This window comes from Protobothrops mucrosquamatus, unplaced genomic scaffold (genome assembly GCF_001527695.2).
Source record: "Protobothrops mucrosquamatus isolate PMUCROS unplaced genomic scaffold, P.Mucros_1.0 scaffold710, whole genome shotgun sequence".
NCBI classification, from domain to species: Eukaryota; Metazoa; Chordata; class Lepidosauria; order Squamata; family Viperidae; genus Protobothrops; species Protobothrops mucrosquamatus.
In genome coordinates, this window is record NW_015386991.1 from 41,941 (window position 1) to 62,556 (window position 20,616).

The following is a 20,616-nucleotide window of genomic DNA, read 5'->3' on the forward strand; positions in this document are numbered from 1 at the left end:
AGCCCCATGTAGAGAGCATTACAGTAGTCCAGGCGGGAGGTGACAAGAGCGTGGGTGACTGTGCGCAAGGCGTCCCGGTCCAGAAAAGGCCGCAACTGGTGAACCAGGCGTACCCGGTAAAACGCCCCCCTGGCCACGGCCGTCAACTGATCTTCTAGTGTCAGCCGAGGATCCAGGAGGACACCCAGGTTGCGCACCTGGGTGTTATGATGGTAGGGGGCCATAATGAAAATAAGCATGATTTATTCAGCATATAAGAATACCAGGTCCCATCAGCCAGAACCAGGTAAAAAGTACAGGATTAGGTTTGCAGAAATTAGCTATTTAAGAAATAGGAAGTCCTTTTAGCACATGCAATATAGCTGTAGTGAGTACCAGAACCAAGCTCATAAAACCATTTTCACATGAAAAACTATTTTTGACTTGATATTGTGACTTTTTCCTGTTAGGTTTTTATCTAACAACTGCAGAACCTAAGTACTGACAGTCCTTGACATACAATCAAAATTGTGATACTAAGCAAGACAGCTAAGTGAATTTTCCCCATTTTAAAACCTTTCTTGCCACAATTATTAAGTGAATCACTGCAGTTAAGTTAGTAATATGTTGTTAAGTGAATCTGGCTTCCCCCTTGACTTTGCGTGTCAGAAGGTCACAAAATGTGATCACATGACCTAAGGACACTGCAATCTTTATACATAAGTACGTATCAGTTACCAAACAACCTAATTTTGATCGTATGACAATGGGGATGCTGCAATGGTCGTAAGTGTGGAATCCTGGTTATAAGTCACTTTTAGTGCTGTTGTAACTTCAATCACTACATAAATGGTTGTAAATCGAGGACTGCCTGTACTTTAGAGATCACTCAGGAAATGTAGTCTTGTTTTTTCTTTGATCCATTCTGGTGTCATAAAATGCAAACTTTCACCCTACATCAATTAACTATTTTGCTTGTTAATTTAAACAGAACTCCAAGACAGTAGAACATCAACATTAGCATTAAACTCCAATGCAATTAAGGTATCTAAAGCATTTACTCGGCTGCTTCTGTATTGTTACACACTACAAGGAATTATACTTTAGGAACAAAGGCACTAATTCTGATATGCTCCGAAAAGGAGAAATACAACAGGCCGTCTTTTTAAGGCAATTCAGGAATATGCTTATTAGGCCTGCGAAAAGTATCGCTGTCTCAATAAATTTACCATTTTCGCAAATTATGTGTATTTTAGTGTTTCCAGCAAAGTAGTTGGGGGGGGGGAGGAGGCGAGATTACGTTCCAATTTTGCGGAACGGCAACCTTGCAGCCACCTCAAAACTTACGAGAATAAAATACATACAATGGCTGATGGAACACGCTCTCTCAAGCCAATGTAAGTAATTTCAAATTTTTAAAACATTTAACTGGCGCTTCCTCGGGCACCTCTTGCCTCAGAACGGGCAGGCCTTCTCTTCTCACCCTCACATAAAAATCATCTGAAGGAAAGGGGAGGAGGAGTGCTACCGGGCCGTCTCTTTCCATTTGCAGAGAGAAGTTGGGGCAGAGAAACGTGAAAATTAAAGGCCGAGAAACCAGCTATCAGAGACAAAGCAAGCGAGCACGTGGCCTTCGCTTCTTCCCATCCCCCACCCACACGCAAACTCGGAATTGCTCCGGAGAAGTGCGCAGGCGTGTGCTTCTATAGAGTTTTGCCCACCGCACGGCGCAAGCGCAGCCATTACGAGCGCAGGAGATAGCAGCTGTGAACGCCACGCACTGGAAAAGATGGCGCCTAAGCTAGCAACACAATGCGCATGCGCAGTTTTGAAGACACGGAGGGGGGGGAGAAGTAAGCCCATCCGGAGAAAAAGGAAAGACCAACTAACAAAGGAGAATCAGAAAGCCAAACGCAGACAAGCGGCGAAAAACGACGAGCGCAAAAGAAAAACAATGCATTTCAGTAGCGGGAATGAGGAGAGAAACGATATTTGTAACACTTACTGCGTTAGGCGACAGATCGCACCCATAATCAGACGATCCCTAAAGGCAAAGGAAACATAATTCCACAAAAACAAGCCACTGGTTTAGAGTCGTAAAAATAAAATAAAAATGCCCGTTAATAGGCTCTTACCTCAGATTTGGACATCTTGGCAGTAGCAAATGGAGAAGGCCGGCCTTCTTCACGAACGACGCTCCCTCTCGCTGCACCCGATACCGAAAGGGGCAGAGTCACCAGTGCGTCGTCGCCTTCACTATCAACACCCACCCCCTACCCACTCTCATTGGATAGCTGTGTAGCTTTTGTCGATGCCTATTGGTTAATAGGCAAATAGTCTGCCTCCTACTGGATGAATACACCTGTTTCTCGTCATTGCCCCACCTTCTTTGTCTTTCTATTGGTTGGATTTCTGTCACTCCTTTGATTTGGTGAATTTTCCCGCCCTCTACTCCTAAAGCTCCAGCTGCAAGGCAACGCCCTTCTCCTTCACATTGTTTCCTTCTCATTGGAGCATTCGGAGCGTAAGTTCTTCTGATTGGCTTTTACGACCGGCCATCTTTATAGAGATTGGTCCATCTTCTCTTCATTCATTATTATAGAGGCGGGAATTAAGTTCGTTTTCTAAACGGGTTTAGGTCGGTGGTTAGGACTATATCCATCCCTGTGGTGGTGAAGGTACATGCCAGGGTAGAAGGGGAAAAAAGATCGTTTTATATATAAAACTTGCTTCCAGGCAGGCGTACACGGTGAGGCGTACTGTACTTATGCGCATGCGTCTTGAAATATATCCGAAGAGAGGAACAGAGGTTGAGGAAGATAGTAAGGAGGTGCGCGCGCCTCACGCCAGCGCGGTGAAGCTGGGAAGGGGGCGGAGGGGCTAGCGCGTGCGCACTGGAAAGCTGTTTTGGCGGGCGTTGCGCAGAAGCGGTGGCCGTGAGGGGGTACAAACCAGGGAGGGGGAAGTTGGTTTCGTACCGAGCCGTTACTTTCCCCAGGTGAGCGACCACGGGAAACAGTCTTGGCGGGTAGTGCGTTACCGAGAGCCAGTGATTCTTCGGGAGGGGGTGTGGTTTCGGTGTGATTGGGAGCCTGATTGACTGAGCCGTGAGCCACCGTTGGGTGGAGGGCGGGGCCTGCATCTTGGGCGGAGTCCTCAAAAGTGAGTGACGGCCGAATGAGTGAAAGCTTGAGGCAGTTAACAGCGTCTGAGCGTTAAGATCCGGTGCGTGAAGTAACAGGCATTTTAAACCAACGGGGGTGCCGCGTTTGTCTTCGGGAGAGTTGGCCCGCTGCTGTTTGATTGATGTGCAGTCTGGCCAATGAACGGCTACCCGGCTACAAGGAGCCGTCCTTAAGGAGGTGGGGGGAGGGGTCTAGGAGTAAAAAGCTTTCCCGCCATAACCCCACCCTCGCAGGAGAGAGGCGCTCATTTTGGTTGCGTCTTACTCTTTTTTTTTTCCTCGTGCGGAATTTTTCGCCAAGCTTTTCCCCTCCGATCCACCAGAAAGTGGGAGTCGTTTTCTATAAAAGTGGTGGCCAGGTATCTGCACCTTCACTTACATGGTTTCTATATTACCTCCGGAGAATTTTACAACAATTTTAAAACAAAAAATAACCGTATCTAGTTAACTCGGTGCCCTAGTCTTGACCCGAGAATCCCAGTAATTGCACGATACGAACTACTTTATATATATATATTCTAGACTCTAGAGCATTATTATTTACTATGGTAAACGTTTGTACTTCTACAATATCTTGTTGTTTTTTAACTATTTTTGTTGGCTTTACTTTTAAGAGAAATTGAACTGAAAGGTGGATTGTTAATTTTTGTCCAGTCTGGCAGCATTTACGAGAGAACTCATATTTAATCCTAAGAAATGAGGCTGTAGAGAATTTTGTGATATTATAAATCTTTGAGAACATAAAGGTACACACACATATTTTATCTATAATCTTAACATAGCCATATGCAGGCATTTCTCTTTTTTTTTAATTGAAAGGAACTTTTTTGTGGAACTATAAGCATATGGATGTTATTAGAAAATTTCATTGACTTAAAATATGAAAGCATTGTTTTCATGCAACTAAGTTTCCCTTTGTGTTCATGCCTGGATTGTTTTACAGTAAGCTAGGAGTATATATAGTAATTATATACTACTGTAGTAGTTAGTTGTGCGTAGCTATTGCGCATAATGGCAATAAAGTGAGGGGAATAATGGTTAAAAAATCAAGCAGTTTTCTGAGATACACTTTATCTAGCCCTACTTTGATACTTGAAACACCTGGAGAGCTATGAATGCATGGTATTTGGGTGTGAGGTTGATGACAAACTTACTATTTACCTATAAAATTGTAGACAGCATTCACCTCCATGAGGAATTACATTTCTTTGCTCACAATGCACCATGTTATGGCATGAAGATCAACTTTCCTTAGGGACAAATAGGAATTACTAATGAAAAGGACTACAGGGTCACTTAACCACAATGGGAAGAGCAAGGATTGTGATCTTTAAGCAAAGTCATCATGTAGGTGCCTCAGTTAACAGCACCACAACTTACAATTGTAATGATCAGGCTCCATTATGGTTGTAAGTCAAGAACTATGTATGTGTAGTTAGCTTCTCACTAGTACCTAGTCTGCCCAAGGACAATTAATGCCTGATAGCATGATAGCATACATATAAAGTACACAGAGCCAGTTTGGTCTAGTAGTTGAGGCACCAGGCTAGAAAATAGGAGACTTAGTTGCAAGCCCCTCCTTAGGCATGAAAGCCAGATGGATGACTTTGGGCAAGTCACTCTCAGCTCAATTCATCTCACAGGGTTGTGGGGAAAACAGGAGGAGGAAGAGTGTTGGATATGTTCGCCACCTTGAGTTATTTGTAAAAATATTAAAGAGGGGATACAAATTAAATATACAGTTCTGAACTAAGGGGAAATCTTAAATTGGTTGCTGGAATGGTAGTAAAGTTGTGGTTGCTTCTCAGTAATAATTAATTAGGAACTACAGGTATATAAGATGTAGCATGCTTGGGAAAAAAGCCTTAATGGGGAACTCAGTGCAATTCTGGGATATTAGATTCAAAATGTTCTTAATTGTTCTATTATTCCCCCCCCCTTGCAGTGTTTTACATGTTGGCCATATATAGCCATAATGGCCTGTTAATTGTACATTTAAGCATGAGCCTGGCTTACATGGAACTCTGTATGTTGTAAAGTTTACAGGTAAGTGGTTTTTGCATCCTAGCTTTTTGTTTAGTATTTTGCATGGAAGAGATAGTTGTTGCCTATTACAATAATCTGGACAGATAAACAGTATCCTGATTATCATAAACTTGGCTCAAGAACAGAAGAAAACTGAAGAATAATCACAAGGATTCAGCTTGGAACATGGTAGCATTCAGCAGATTTCAAGAAAGAGTCCTCTTGAAATGTAAAGTTGATTTCTTAATCTCAACATTAATTATGTTGGTACATTTCAGGTTATTTTCTAGTAAAAATGCTAATAAAATTGATTTGCTATTAAATAGAATCTTTACTCAGAATAAGGACTCATTTAATGAGAGAAAAGACAATATATATACATGTAATCCCTAACTAGAGTGTGTGTGTGTGTGTGTATCTATCTATCTATCTCTATCTATCTAATCTATCTATCTATGAAAAATTAACCAGCAGGTGACATTCAGAAAATTCTCTAGAAGTCAGTAATCTGATTCCTTTGTGGAATCTCATGTTTTAATATTTCTTCTTTGTCTACCATATTACTATTATAAAAATAAAATTTTTGTTTCAATGTAATTTTTATTTCTATCAACTATTTTTTCATGCACATTAAAATAAGAATAAATAGATTAATACAGGTAAATTGGTAATTTATTTTTGTTTTCTTTTTTAATGTAACTTTGATCTAGTTACTCTATATTGTCTTTAGCATGCTATGCTGCCTGACCACTTTCTGAACAAACAACAGATTTGCTTAAATATTAAGCTAGCTTAAATATGAAGTAAAATGTCTGTATTCCTGATTTGCTATTAATAATAAACCCTTTTCACATACAAAAAGTAAATATATTTAAATACTTTAAATGACTGAAGTGCAGTGACTACTGTCAAAACAATGAGCATTTTAGAACTTTTTTGTTTTCAACCACCCTACTACTATTTTTTTTTTTTTTGCTTTAAAGTTGAATTAGATTTCTACCTTTTACTTTTGGGATAAAGCAAACTCCATTGGTTGTTAGCGAAGGACCCACACAAGCCAAGCCACTTGGGGCTTAGTCCCTCCCAGCTCAAGCCTGAGTAAGGTAAAGGAGTGCCACTAACTCCCCTGCTTGCCTCAATGCAGTTCAGGGACTTCTTGACATCTTGCAGGCTGCAGCTGCAAGAAGCCCCTGAACCACACTGTGAAGCCCAGATCCAACCTGGCCCACCAGTGCAGTGCAAAGGAGCTTCTTGGTGTGCTACAGCTCTGGGGCTATAAGATGGTCCTGAGCCACAGCACAAAGTCCGGCCATAGCATGGTTCAAAATCACAGCTGCCCCAATTGTCCTCATCACCTTTCACTCCAAGGCCCCTGACCCTTTGCAAGGCAGCTGCTGACCATATGGCCATCTTCTCCACTCACTGTGCACAACATGAGGAAGAGAGCTGCATGCAGCCAGCAGCTATCTCACAAAGGGTCAGGCCAGACATACCTCATAAGCAGTAGGAGCAAAAAGATGGCGAATGTCAGTTGGGACAGCAACATGCAGGGTAGCAGGGGATCAAAAGGACATGGATGGGGGAGTTGAAGCTCCCTTGTGGTCATGTGAGCAAGATGCCAAGTGCCTTAATTTTGATCATGTGACCACAGAGGTACTGCAATCGCTGTAACTTCAGAGACAGATCATAAGTCCTTTTGTTCAGTGCCACGGGAACTTTGAACAGTTACTTTTTAGTCAAAAGTCAGATGAAGCCAGTTACATTCAAAATTCATAAATAAATAGTATATATGTCTTATCTTAGTAAGTTTTTTTTAATTTACAGCATAGAGAATTATTTTTATTCCCTTCAATGATTTGATACTTAAATTAGGTTATAGGGGTTCCTTGTTAATAAAAAGATAAGATTATAAAGCAGTATGAAACACCGCTGAGCTATAAAACAAAACCAGGCAGGCAGAGACCATTATGGAGTGATTTCATTTGCTGTCAGAGTAAATTTAGACTGTTTATTAATGTATACTCTAAAAGCAAACTCATATATTGTTAAATTGGAACAAGAACCATGTATACAAGTGGTTTGAAAATAGGTTTCATCAGACAGTTGGTGATAGCATAGGTTACTGCAATTGCTATAAAATAATTGTAGATTTTAATAATGACTAAGAAATTTAGATCATATTTTGACACTAATTTTAAGAGTTTATTTTGATGTTCAACATTTTGTTTTAAATTTAGACATCAGTAAAGCAGGTGTCCCAAAAAGGACTAATTTGTAATAAAAAACAATTTAAAGATGTGTTTTCAAGAAAGTATATTTAATTAAAAATAGATGATTCAGGAGGCAGTAGATGGTAATTCTTGTCTGGGCTTAAGCTAAGCAAGGCTTGTTGGGCTTGGTTGATACTTGGCTGAAGTAATGGGGAGTATCACAGATATACTTAGATTGGAAAGTTAAAAAAAAATCAGAAGAAGGCAATAGCAAACCAAGAAAACTACATGGGCATATCCATGAAATCACTAGGAGTCAGGCTTGTCTCAAAGGAGGCTTTGCTTTTTACAAATAGTTCTGGACAACTGAATAATATGTTCTTTGTAATATATGATAATAACAACTACTTCCTTTCCTCAACAAATCTGAATGCCTTTAAAATCTGCTCTAGAATTGTCCTGGGCAAGTGAGAAATGGTTTTATAGAAAAGGCATATGTACTGAAGTATTATTGGATCCTGCCTGATATACTTAAACTGAATACATATTAGGTTTCAGTCGCATAGTATGATTTTAGTATTTACATTTTTTGTGTTGATTGGTGTTATACGTATTATTAGTTTTGCCCTGGCCTAAAGGCCTCATTCATCTGATAAAATTGTAACTAAGTTAATATTAAACAAACATTGGCCTCTGCCTCAGAAGATATATCAGCAGTGATTAGAAATGATTTTGAAGGAGGATTAATATTCACATCAGTGTTGCTTAAGGGTGGTGCTGATAGTTTAGTATATTAATATGACCATGGATGTTGAAAATAGTAGTTTCTCTTAATTATACTATGGACTGACAGCTAAAATGAGATTGGGAGCGCTCACCAAACTATTTGAAGAAATGGGGACATTTCAGCAATGAATATCAAAAGTCATCTGATATGGACATTTCATTTGGACATCATAGACACTGACAAGCAACTAACAAAATGGTGGCTATATGTTGCCATCTCTTTAATTCTCCAGATTTCAGTGGTTTGTAGCTATATTTGCAACTAATATTAAAATGATTTTAAATTCAAGCAATGTTTTAATTATTGTCTGAATAAACTGAAATGTTGAGTTTTATACATCAATCATACTTAAAACCACAAATGAACTTATATATGATTTATTTTATAAAGTCATGGTGATTTTACTGACAAAAAACAATGTTGCCTTGCCCCCTCTCCCCCCCCCCCCCCCCCCGAATTCCCTTTTATTTTTTTGCAGGCCCCTCTCCACTCCTCCTGGCTGCTTCAAAATTACCAGAAGTGCTACCTGTAGTGACAGCTGAGTATCAGGAGTAGAAAAAAGTGATTGTATGGAGCCAACTGAATTTTTGTACCTAAGAGCCACAAGCACGCTGATCTCTTGTTAGAAATCAGNTTTTGCATGGAAGAGATAGTTGTTGCCTATTACAATAATCTGGACAGATAAACAGTATCCTGATTATCATAAACTTGGCTCAAGAACAGAAGAAAACTGAAGAATAATCACAAGGATTCAGCTTGGAACATGGTAGCATTCAGCAGATTTCAAGAAAGAGTCCTCTTGAAATGTAAAGTTGATTTCTTAATCTCAACATGAATTATGTTGGTACATTTCAGGTTATTTTCTAGTAAAAATGCTAATAAAATTGATTTGCTATTAAATAGAATCTTTACTCAGAATAAGGACTCGTTTAATGAGAGAAAAGACAATATATATATATAAAGAAATTTTTGATATATATATATATATATATATATATATATATATATATATATATATATATATATATATATATATATATATATATATATATATATATATATATATATATATATATATATATATATACATACATACATACATACATACATACATACATACATACATACATACACACACACACGTAATCCCTAACTAGAATGTGTGTGTCTGTCTATCTATCTATCTATCTATCTATGAAAAATTAACCAGCAAGTGACATTCAGAAAATTCTCTAGAAGTCAGTAATCTGATTCCTTTGTGGAATCTCATGTTTCAATATTTCTTCTTTGTCTACCAGATTACTATTATAAAAATATTTTTTTTGTTTCAATGTAATTTTTATTTCTATCAACTATTTTTTCATGCACATTAAAATAAGAATAAATAGATTAATACAGGTAAATTGGTAATTTATTTTTGTTTTCTTTTTTAATGTAACTTTGATCTAGTTACTCTATATTGTCTTTAGCATGCTATGCTGCCTGACCACTTTCTGAACAAACAACAGATTTGCTTAAATATTAAGCTAGCTTAAATATGAAGTGAAATGTCTGTATTCCTGATTTGCTATTAATAATAAACCCTTTTCACATACAAAAAGTAAATATATTTAAATACTTTAAATGACTGAAGTGCAGTGACTACCAATAGTTTTATTTAAAATACAGTGACTGTCAAAACAATGAGCATTTTAGAACTTTTTTGTTTTCAACCACCCTACTACTTTTTTTGCTTTAAAGTTGAATTAGATTTCTACCTTTTACTTTTGGGATAAAGCAAACTCCATTGGTTGTTAGCGAAGGACCCACACAAGCCAAGCCACTTGGGGCTTAGTCCCTCCCAGCTCAAGCCTGAGTAAGGTAAAGGAGTGCCACTAACTCCCCTGCTTGCCTCACTGCAGTTCAGGGACTTCTTGACATCTTGCAGGCTGCAGCTGCAAGAAGCCCCTGAACCACAGTGTGAAGCCCAGATCCAACCTGGCCCACCAGTGCAGTGCAAAGGAGCTTCTTGCTGTGCTACAGCTCTGGGGCTATAAGATGGTCCTGAGCCACAGCACATAGTCCGGCCATAGCATGGTTCAAAATCACAGCTGCCCCAATTGTCCTCATCACCTTTCACTCCAATGCCCCTGACCCTTTGCAAGGCAGCTGCTGACCATATGGCCATCTTCTCCACTCACTGTGCACAACATGAGGAAGAGAGCTGCATGCATCCAGCAGCTATCTCACAAAGGGTCAGGCCAGACATACCTCATAAGCAGTAGGAGCAAAAAGATGGTGAATGTCAGTTGGGACAGCAACATGCAGGGTAGCAGGGGATCAAAAGGACATGGATGGGGGAGTTGAAGCTCCCTTGTGGTCATGTGAGCCAAGATGCCAAGTGCCTTAATTTTGATCATGTGAGCAGAGAGGTACTGCAATCGCTGTAACTTCAGAGACAGATCATAAGTCCTTTTGTTCAGTGCCACAGGAACTTTGAACAGTTACTTTTTAGTCAAAAGTCAGATGAAGCCAGTTACATTCAAAATTCATAAATAGTATATATGTCTTAGTAAGTTTTTTTAATTTACAGCATAGAGAATTATTTTTATTCCCTTCAATGATTTGATACTTAAATTAGGTTATAGGGGTTCCTTGTTAATAAAAAGATAAGATTATAAAGCAGTATGAAACACAGCTGAGCTATAAAACAAAACCAGGCAGGCAGAGACCATTATGGAGTGATTTCATTTGCTGTCAGAGTAAATTTAGACTGTTTATTAATGTATACTCTAAAAGCAAACTCATATATTGTTAAATTGGAACAAGAACCATGTATACAAGTGGTTTGAAAATAGGTTTCATCAGACAATTGGTGATAGCATAGGTTACTGCAATTGCTATAAAATAATTGTAGATGTTAATAATGACTAAGAAATTTAGATCATATTTTGACACTAATTTTAAGAGTTTATTTTGATGTTCAACATTTTGTTTTAAATTTAGACATCAGTAAAGCAGGTGTCCCAAAAAGGACTAATTTGTAATAAAAAACAATTTAAAGATGTGTTTTCAAGAAAGTATATTTAATTAAAAATAGATGATTCAGGAGGCAGTAGATGGTAATTCTTGTCTGGGCTTAAGCTAAGCAAGGCTTGTTGGGCTTGGTTGATACTTGGCTGAAGTATTGGGGAGTATCATAGATATACTTAAATTGGAAAGTTAAAAAAAAATCAGAAGAAGGCAATAGCAAACCAAGAAAACTATATGGGCATATCCATGAAATCACTAGGAGTCAGGCTTGTCTCAAAGGAGGCTTTGCTTTTTACAAATAGTTCTGGACAAATGAATAATATGTTCTTTGTAATATATGATAATAACAACTACTTCCTTTCCTCAACAAATCTGAATGCCTTTAAAATCTGCTCTAGAATTGTCCTGGGCAAGTGAGAAATGGTTTTATAGAAAAGGCATATGTACTGAAGTATTATTGGATCCTGCCTGATATACTTAACTGAATACATATTAGGCTTCAATCGCATAGTATGATTTTAGTATTTACACTTTTTGTGTTGATTGGTGTTATACGTATTATTAGTTTTGCCCTGGCCTAAAGGCCTCATTCATCTGATAAAATTGTAACTAAGTTAATATTAAACAAACATTGGCCTCTGCCTCAGAAGATATCTCAGCAGTGATTAGAAATGATTTTGAAGGAGGATGAATATTCACATCAGTGTTGCTTAAGGGTGGTGCTGATAGTTTAGTATATTAATATAACGATGGATGTTGAAAATAGTAGTTTCTCTTAATTATACTATGGACTGACAGCTAAAATGAGATTGGGAGCGCTCACCAAACTATTTGAAGAAATGGGGACATTTCAGCAATGAATATCAAAAGTCATCTGATATGGACATTTCATTTGGACATCATAGACACTGACAAGCAACTAACAAAATGGTGGCTATATGTTGCCATTCTTTAATTCTCCAGATTTCAGTGGTTTGTAGCTATATTTGCAACTAATATTAAAATGATTTTAAATTCAAGCAATGTTTTAATTATTGTCTGAATAAACTGAAATGTTGAGTTTTATACATCAATCATACTTAAAACCACAAATGAACTTACCGGTATATATGATTTATTTTATAAAGTCATGGTGATTTTACTGACAAAAAACAATGTTGCCTCGCCCCCTCTCCCTCCCCCCCCCGAATTCCCTTTTATTTTTTTGCAGGCCCCCCTCCACTCCTCCTGGCTGCTTCAAAATTACCAGAAGTGCTACCTGTAGTGACAGCTGAGTATCAGGAGTAGAAAAAAGTGATTGTATGGAGCCAACTGAATTTTTGTACCTAAGAGCCACAAGTACACTGATCTCTTGTTAGAAATCAGCATTGTGAGATGTGTAAAGGCTGCTTGAACAAACTTTGATCAAAGTGGATAGGGAGCAAAATACTGTACTAATGTGGTGAAACCAGTAGGTTTCCCCTGTATTCTTCATCACGTAAGAGATGTTTCTATTATATTTTTCTTTACCTTGTGGTCAGATGAATATACAATGCAGGGCTGCATCCAGACTTTCAATATCCCATTTGTACCTTCCTCCCCATCAGAAGATCGTGCTACTGAAAATTCAGTAGCAAAATGACTGAGACTTGACAGTTGAGTATTTTTCAGTTTTTTAAACTTGAGGGAATGAAGTGAGAGACCTAGCAGAGTATTCCCACTCCCTTTCCATTTGCATCATTAAAACAGCTTAGATTCTGTGCGTTCTAATGATGCCAATACAGATCGTCCTTCCTTGACTTATGACCACAATTGGGACTGAAATCTTGATTGTTGAGCGAAGCGGTCACTAGGTGAGATGTCATGTGACCTCTTCATTCAACAACCACAATCCTGGCACTCACAATTGTACTTGTTAAGTGAGAATCACAGGTTGCTAAGTGGACAGAGTCTCAGGTAAGGGGTACTTCAGAGTGGGGAGGTGGTGCAGGCTGTGCTGGGTTGAGGGATGCTGCAGTGCAACACAAAGCATTAGCTGCCTTTGAAAACCTCAACAAAACCACCCTGGCCCAACAGCATATGTGAAGTTATCACGTCCCCAGAAGCCTCAGGTGCACACCCAGCCCAGAATGCTTACAACTGTTAGGTTGCCACAACTCCTGCCACTCCCTATCTCCCTCCCTATCTGCCCGATTAGCCACACTGCACATGCAATAGGGAGAGCTAGGGTGAAGTAGAGGCCAGTTGCCATTGCCCCCAGGCTTCTGCTTCAACCCCAGCACTGCCACTGCCAGAGAATGCCACTTTAAGCCCTGCACTCTGTACTTCAGAGGATCTACTTTGCTCCATTTTGATGTTTTTTTCCTGCTGCTTCTAGCCTATGTGAAGCAGCTGTTGAACATGCCAGGCCTTATTAAGGTGGTCTCGTGCTATTTTCTAAGCCAATGTCCCGTTCTCATAGTGTTTTGGAATTATTTGGGGAATGAGGCTTCTAAAGCACCATGAGATATGGGGTATTTTAGAGCAGGCCTTTATTTATTTAATCTGATTTTAGAATAGATATTGTGATTTTTATTATCGCCTGTTCACCGCCCTGAGTCCCGTAAGGGAGATAGGGCGGTATACAAATTTACATAAACATAAACATATCCCTTTCTAACAATCCTTTAGAAACCTCATTCCCCAGATCGTGTGACTTAGGGAACGAGGCTTCCAAAGGCTGCAAGGATGGGACACCAGCCTGGAGAATGTCATGAGATGGTCTTGGTAAGAAGGCCTGGCATGACCAACAGCTGCCTTGTGTAGACACAGTGCGCCTCTTAGCAACGGGAGAAAAAATGGAAGGTAAGAGATGTGGCAGATCCAGTGGAAGACAAAGCAACGGGGGCAATTGAGGCTTAGTGGCAGTGGAGGCACTTGGGCTGAAGTAGAGGCCTATGGGTGGCAGTTGGCTGAGACTGCTGAAGACCCTGGTTCTCTACTTTAGTCCCAATCCCAGCAGTGCCACTGTCAAGTGCTACTGTGCAGGGCTGCCAAAAGGGCATAGAATTGGGGAGATAGGCAGGTGAAGGAATTGAAGTGCCTTGTGGTTGTAAGTGGAGGTGGGCTGCCAAGTGCCCATATTTTGATTGTGACCACAGGGGCGTTGCAATGACTAATTTCAGGCAGGGATAACAGTTGATGAACGAATGGTGGCTTCCTGTTGCCTCTGGAAATTTGGAAGAATGAAATGTGGCCCATGAACCTTCAAACATTGTTTTCAAAATTGTCTGGCCCTGCATTTAATTTGGCATGTTACTTAATGAAAACTAATAAGAATGATAGCAATGAATTAAATTAATTTTTAAAACTCAGTCCTCAAATCACTGAAGTAGTTTATTACATCTGTTTACCCTATTTTTAAATTACTAGTTGCTGAAAACAGGTAGTTAGTGTGTTTCTGCAATGATAATCCCTCAAGATGAAAACATTTTGGAAAAAAAAAATTAGATTTTCATCATATTAGATTTAACATTGCAGCCCGGTAAACAGCCATCAAACAGTAGAAAAAAGATGGAAAATCTTCCAGTTACCTGATATTTGTATTAGCTAAAAATAGTACGTTTGTATAAAATATTGAATGGTTTAGGAAATGATGGAAAGCTTCTGGGCATTGCCCTTTGTGTCTAATATTTACAGCATGAATACTGTATCAACATAAATTGTAAATTTCCTTTATGTCAGTATTAATAAAACCTAGTTGCCACAATACAATTGTTAATCTTCCTAAGCTTGGATCACTAAAATGTGGTCATACATCATACAGTGTTGACTTTGCTGAGAACCTGAGGTAAAAAAGTAAGGGTGTATGTGAAAATAACTGTTTACTAATGTTTTTGCAGTTCTCCAAAATAAAGACCAGTGTAGGTTTGAGCTTGAACTATGGTTTATTTCAGTTTTAATGAAAGTTGTCTGATCCTGGCAAGAAATGCTGTTAAATAAAGCTAACATTTGAAGTTCTGTTTTGAGAGTTCTCAAAACTATATAGACATATATTAAAATTCTTTGCAATCCAAGAACATTTTAAACATTCTGAAAAAATAACTCTTTGGGATTTTGGTAAAATAACACCTATTGAAAGCCAAAATGTCATATACTGAAGACCAAATAGACTGAAGAAATGAATATTCATGTCAGGAAAGCTTGGCTTATTGTTTCAAAAACTCAGGGCTACATATATAGAAACTACCCATATTTACAGAATAACTAAGTTGGAAAGTACTTTGGAGGTCTTCTAGTCCAAACCCCTTCTTAACAGGAGACCCTATGCCATTTTAGGCAAATGGTTGTCCAGTTCCTTCTTAAAAGCCCTCCAGTGTTGGAGCACCTATCACTTATAAGGCAAAAGCTGTTCCTTGTTGGTTGGTTGATCTTGCTGTCAGGAAATTTCTTCTTATTTCTAGGTAGCTTCTCTCTTTGTTCAATTTTCATCCACTGCTTCTTGTTTTGCCTTCTGGTGCTTTGCAAAATAGGTTGACCCTCTCTTCTTTGTGGCAACACCTCAAATATTGGAACTATTATTATGTCACCACTAGTTCCTCTTTTCACTAAACTAGAAATACCCAATTCCTCCAACCGTTCTTCATATGTTTTAGCCTTCAGCCCCCAATCATCTTTGTTGCTCTTCTCTGCAATCTTTCCAAAGTCTCAGTATTATTTTTTATATTGTGACCAAAATTGGATGCAGTATTCCAAGTGTGGTCTTACCAAGGCATTATAAAGTGGTGGCATCACTTCTCATGATCTTGATTCTATCCCTCTGTTAATGCAGCCTAGGATTGCATTGGCTTTTTTGGCAGCTGCAGTACATTGTTGGCTCATATTTAAGTGATTGTCCTGTGAGACTCCCAAGATCCCTCTTGCAGTTACTGCTGTTGAGTCAGGTTTCACCTAATTTGGTTTTTCTTGCCTAAGTGTAAAACCTAACTTTTTTCTATATTGAATTTCATTTTGTTAGATAGGGCTCAGGGTTCAAGTCTATGGAGATCCATCTGGATTTTGAGGGTGTTGGCTATACCTGTTAGTTTGGTGTCATCTGCAAATTTGATGGATTTTCTTTCTATTCCCTCATCTAGATTGTTTATGAAGATACTAAAGAGTACTGGGCCTGAAACAGAACCTTGGAGCACCCCTACTGCTTCCTTTTAGGTAGATGTAGTTTCATTAACAACTACACATTGAGTGCGATTTTCAACCAGTTACGAAGCCATCTGGTGGTGATGCTGTGTCTCTCACATTTTTCTAACTTACTAAGAAGTAGGTTGTGGTCTACTTCGTCAAATGTCTTATTGAAATTTAGCTATACTATGTCCACAGCATTGATCCACTAGTTTAGTCACTTTGTCAAAGAATGAAATAAGATTTGTTTGGCATGATCTGTTTTTGACAAACCCATATTGGCTTTTGGTTATAACTTCTTTAGTTTCTAGGTGCTTGCAAATCTGTTGCTTGATCATCTTTTCCAAGATCTTCCCAGGTATTGATGTCAGGTTACTTGGTCAGTAGTTTCCTGGATCATTTTCCCCCCTTTTTTGAAAATGGGGACCACTTCAGTTCTTTTCCAATCCTCTGGTAATTCCCCAGTGCTCCAGGATCCTTGAAAGATATGTTACAATGGTTCTGAGATAACATCTGCCAGCTCCTTCGGAACTCTGGGATGCAATCCATCAGGTCCTGAACTCATCTAGAACAGAGAGGTGTTCTCCTACCATTCTCTTGCTTATTTTAATTTTTATTTCTAGACTGTCTTTTACTACATTTTTGGTAGGTTGGGCTATATTTTCTGATGCAAAGAATGAGTTGAGCAACTCTTCTTTTTCTCTACTGCCCGTTACTTCTTAGTCATCATCTCCCATTAGTGACCAATTGTTTCTTTTTTTCTTTTTCATTTTTTATATGTTGAAAACTCTTTTTTATTGTTTTGTTATTTGTTGCACGTTTTACTTCATTTTGAGCCTTAGCTTTTCTGACTTTATCTTTGCAAGTTCGAGCTATTTGCTGGTATTCTGCCTTAGTTATGTGTCCCTCTTTCCATTTTTTGTACTTATCTTTCAGTTTGTTAGAGAATTATTTGTGTAAGTTTCTTCTGTGTAAGTTGCTGGTTTCTTCTTGGATTTCTTATTTTTCTTCTTCAGTGATATTATGGTGGACTGGGCTTTTATAATCATATTCTTTAATATTTCCCATGCTTCTTGGGTTGTTTTCCCCTTTAAGATTCTCATCCATGGTGTACTTCCCAAGCTCTCTCTAAGTTTGTTGAAATCAGCTCTTTTAAAGTCTAGGACAGGGGTCCCCAATCCCCAGGATGCGGCCCACTATGGGGCCATGGCCTATTTGCAACCAAGCCATGCGAGCGGTGGGCCGGCATGCACATGCGCAGCTCAACTGCTCACACGAGCTGCCAGGCTGCTCGCACAAGTTGAGCTGCGCGCGCAAGCCCTCCACTCATGCAGCCTGATTCCCCTCTCCCCTGCCCAGCCGGGCTGCAAAGGTTGGGAACTACTGATCTAGGACTCTGGTTTGATTGTGTTCTATTGCTTATGTCTGCATTATATTGAATTTTAATATGACATTGTCACTCTTCCCCCAAGGTTATTTAGAACAAATAGGTGGAAGGGGGCATGTTGGTCCTATATGCAGGTGAAACTGGACACTTTTCAGGATTGTCGTCATGCTGTGTTTTGATGTGCTTAGTGTTATAGGAGAAGGATCATTCCTTCATCAGAAGGGAGAAATAACTTTGTGAAAAAGTGTTGTGCTATTAATATTAGAACAAGTTTGTTAGATTTTATATTTATGACTCTAGTGAGCGGTATTTTTCTAACATTTTCCTCAGTTCTCTAAATTACATAACTGATTCATTTTATAAAGCCAACAAGACTATTAGAAAGCTTTCTATTTGTATTTTCATTTTTGGAACCAAATTTTTGGTTGCCACTCAAATAACACTGTGTTTGCAACACTGGGCACATTTTAGGATATTGTGGCACAATTACTCAAACTAAAATGTCAATGGAGACACTTCAGAAAACTTACAAGGTTCAGTAACCTCTCATGTGGTTTGTTTCTCCTGTCATCAACCATTATATTTTTTGCAGCTTTTAAATTGTTGCAAAGAAAAATTGCTTTGGATTATAATGGATGGTTAAGAATCTGCCAAGGGTACTCTTGCATGAGGTGGATGAAACCTCAAAACTATTTTGGTTTTATATCTCTTAAGTTCTAGGCTTTATAACTTGAACATAATTTGTATGACAAATGCATTGGAGTGATATTAGAATACAAAATTATATGACACATCTAAAGAGGCATTGCCATGCCTTTAATCAACTTTTGGTAGATAATTAAATTTCAGCCACTTTTAAAATTTACTGAATATATTTGAGATTTCTATGGGCTTTGTCTGTGGGATTTGTTTGGAGAACAGACCTGAAAAAGAAATGTACACAGATTTACTTTTTCCTTTGAACTTTATAATTAGAAATGGAAACTAGCTGCCAGAACAGAATCGGGTGTATCCATCAGGTTCATTTTATAAGAGGATTATTAGCTTAGTGCAGCTACCACTTAAATTCATATTTAAGTGGTAGCTGCAGGTAACCAGGAATTGCAAATAAGTGAATGCATTGGGTAGAATGGGGATTAATTCTAGGAGAGGACATTTTTATAATTTATTATAACCGCTTGTTTTAAAAAAGATAGATAATTTGCATAGTTTCAGGTACTCTTATTTATAGTTGCAACAATCATGTAATGTAAGTTAGATATAGTTTAAGATTATGAACTATGAGAACATTTCAGAAACTTTATCCTACTGCTTTGATTTGCTTTGCAACTCTTGATAATCCACTCCACCAAGCCTGGAAAGCCCAGATCCTCTCCTAGTGCTCGACTTTTGTTCAGTGACAACAATCCACTTAGTTGCTTAATGAACACAAAGGGGAGAGCTGGGATTGTAGTCATTGAGCAAAGCAGTCTCGTATGTCTCCCTTAACAACTGCTTTTCTCAATGATGGAAGTTCCAGGCCCAATTGTGGTCGGAGGGGAGGACTACCTATATGCAAGTAGAAGAGCATCAATTAATCTCATTAAGATCTCCTCTAAAAGCCCACTATAGGTAATCCTCAAAATACTGGCAATTGCTTGGCGTATAATAGAAAGAACACTAAAAACTAATAATCCCTTCCCATGTCTTTGTGTATTTTTGCTTATATAGTAGCATTATTAAATCCACATACAGCAAAATGTGTGTCCTGACTTTAGGTATCATGACTCTAAATACCCAAGAGGACTTAGTTCATCTAAATAAAATAAGTTTCAACAAATTCTAAAAACAATAATATTTATATGGAATTTAAAAATTAAATGATGTCATCTAATTTTTTCAAGAGACTTCTTAGGTCAGACTTGAGTTCTTGAATGGCTTCTAAACATTGAAGAACAGAGCTACTAAGGCATTGATCAGTCACAAATCATTTTTCTATGGAGCAGAACATTGAGCAAACATTTCAAATGCAATTTCCTTAATTGAGATGTTTTGAAAGGGCTATCAGCAGTTCAGAAATACTTCCTTCTTGAATTGGGTTACTCTAATAATAATAGACGTGCAATTATCTGTATCATTCTACACAGTGGATCACCTGAGAGACAGTTCAATACATTAGTATCTGAATATCCTTTTTTCTGTTCTGCTCTCCTATTATAACCACGATTTCTTATATCTTCCTAATATAGTTCAATGTCATGTGCATCTGTTTAGTTTGATTAATTGTTCTCCAAAATACTCAATAATAATTACACAATCATCAGAATATCTTATTTTTTAAACACACATTGTTTCCTTTTGAGGTAAGGAACAATACGCAAAGTACAAAATAATAAACTACCCTTCTGTGTATCTCTCAGTCTAATTAGTTAGATAAGGAAAACCTCAGAAACTTAATGTAGTTTGGATCAAAAATATTCACTATGTCTCTTAATACCTTTCCATCCTTACATTCAACATATACATGTACACATTGTCTTTATATCTCTTCAACTCCATTCTGATATGATTTATCTCTCTTTATCTCTCAACTTTTTCACTTCTATATAACTAAGCGAGCAGAAACACAATCTTAACCATTTTTTCCACAAGCATGTGTTTTTAAATCCTTCCTGGTGTAACTCCAAGACAGTTAGCATAGGTGGAGTTTGCTTATAATAATGCACAATATACCTCCAGCCAAATGCCATTCAACGCTAACTAGGGCTTCCACCTCTTGTTTTTTTTCCATTGAACTCACCAATTTCTTCTGTCCCAAACTCAGATCAGCTCTTGCAGTAACTACAAGCTATTCATCAAGTTCTTCAATTTCAGAAGGCCACAGATTTTATAAACACTTTGCTGACCATTGTCGCCA

The 20,616-nt window shown here is 38.2% G+C and overlaps 2 protein-coding genes across 2 annotated transcripts in view; one reads left to right on the top strand and one right to left on the bottom strand.

The window, feature by feature from the left end:
• The window catches only part of HNRNPA1 (heterogeneous nuclear ribonucleoprotein A1), a 10,058-nt gene extending 7,862 nt beyond the window's left edge, over window positions 1-2,196 (bottom strand). The window contains exon 1 of the mRNA XM_015818263.1: window positions 2,115-2,196. Coding sequence (XP_015673749.1) covers window positions 2,115-2,129 — 15 coding nt within the window. The 5' untranslated portion in view covers window positions 2,130-2,196. The remainder of the gene's footprint in view (window positions 1-2,114) is intronic.
• Window positions 2,197-3,399: 1,203 nt separating this feature from the next.
• Window positions 3,400-20,616, top strand: part of CBX5 (chromobox 5) — a 42,376-nt gene continuing 25,159 nt past the window's right edge. The window contains exon 1 of the mRNA XM_015818264.1: window positions 3,400-3,522. The gene's annotated coding sequence lies outside the window, so the exon portion shown is untranslated. The remainder of the gene's footprint in view (window positions 3,523-20,616) is intronic.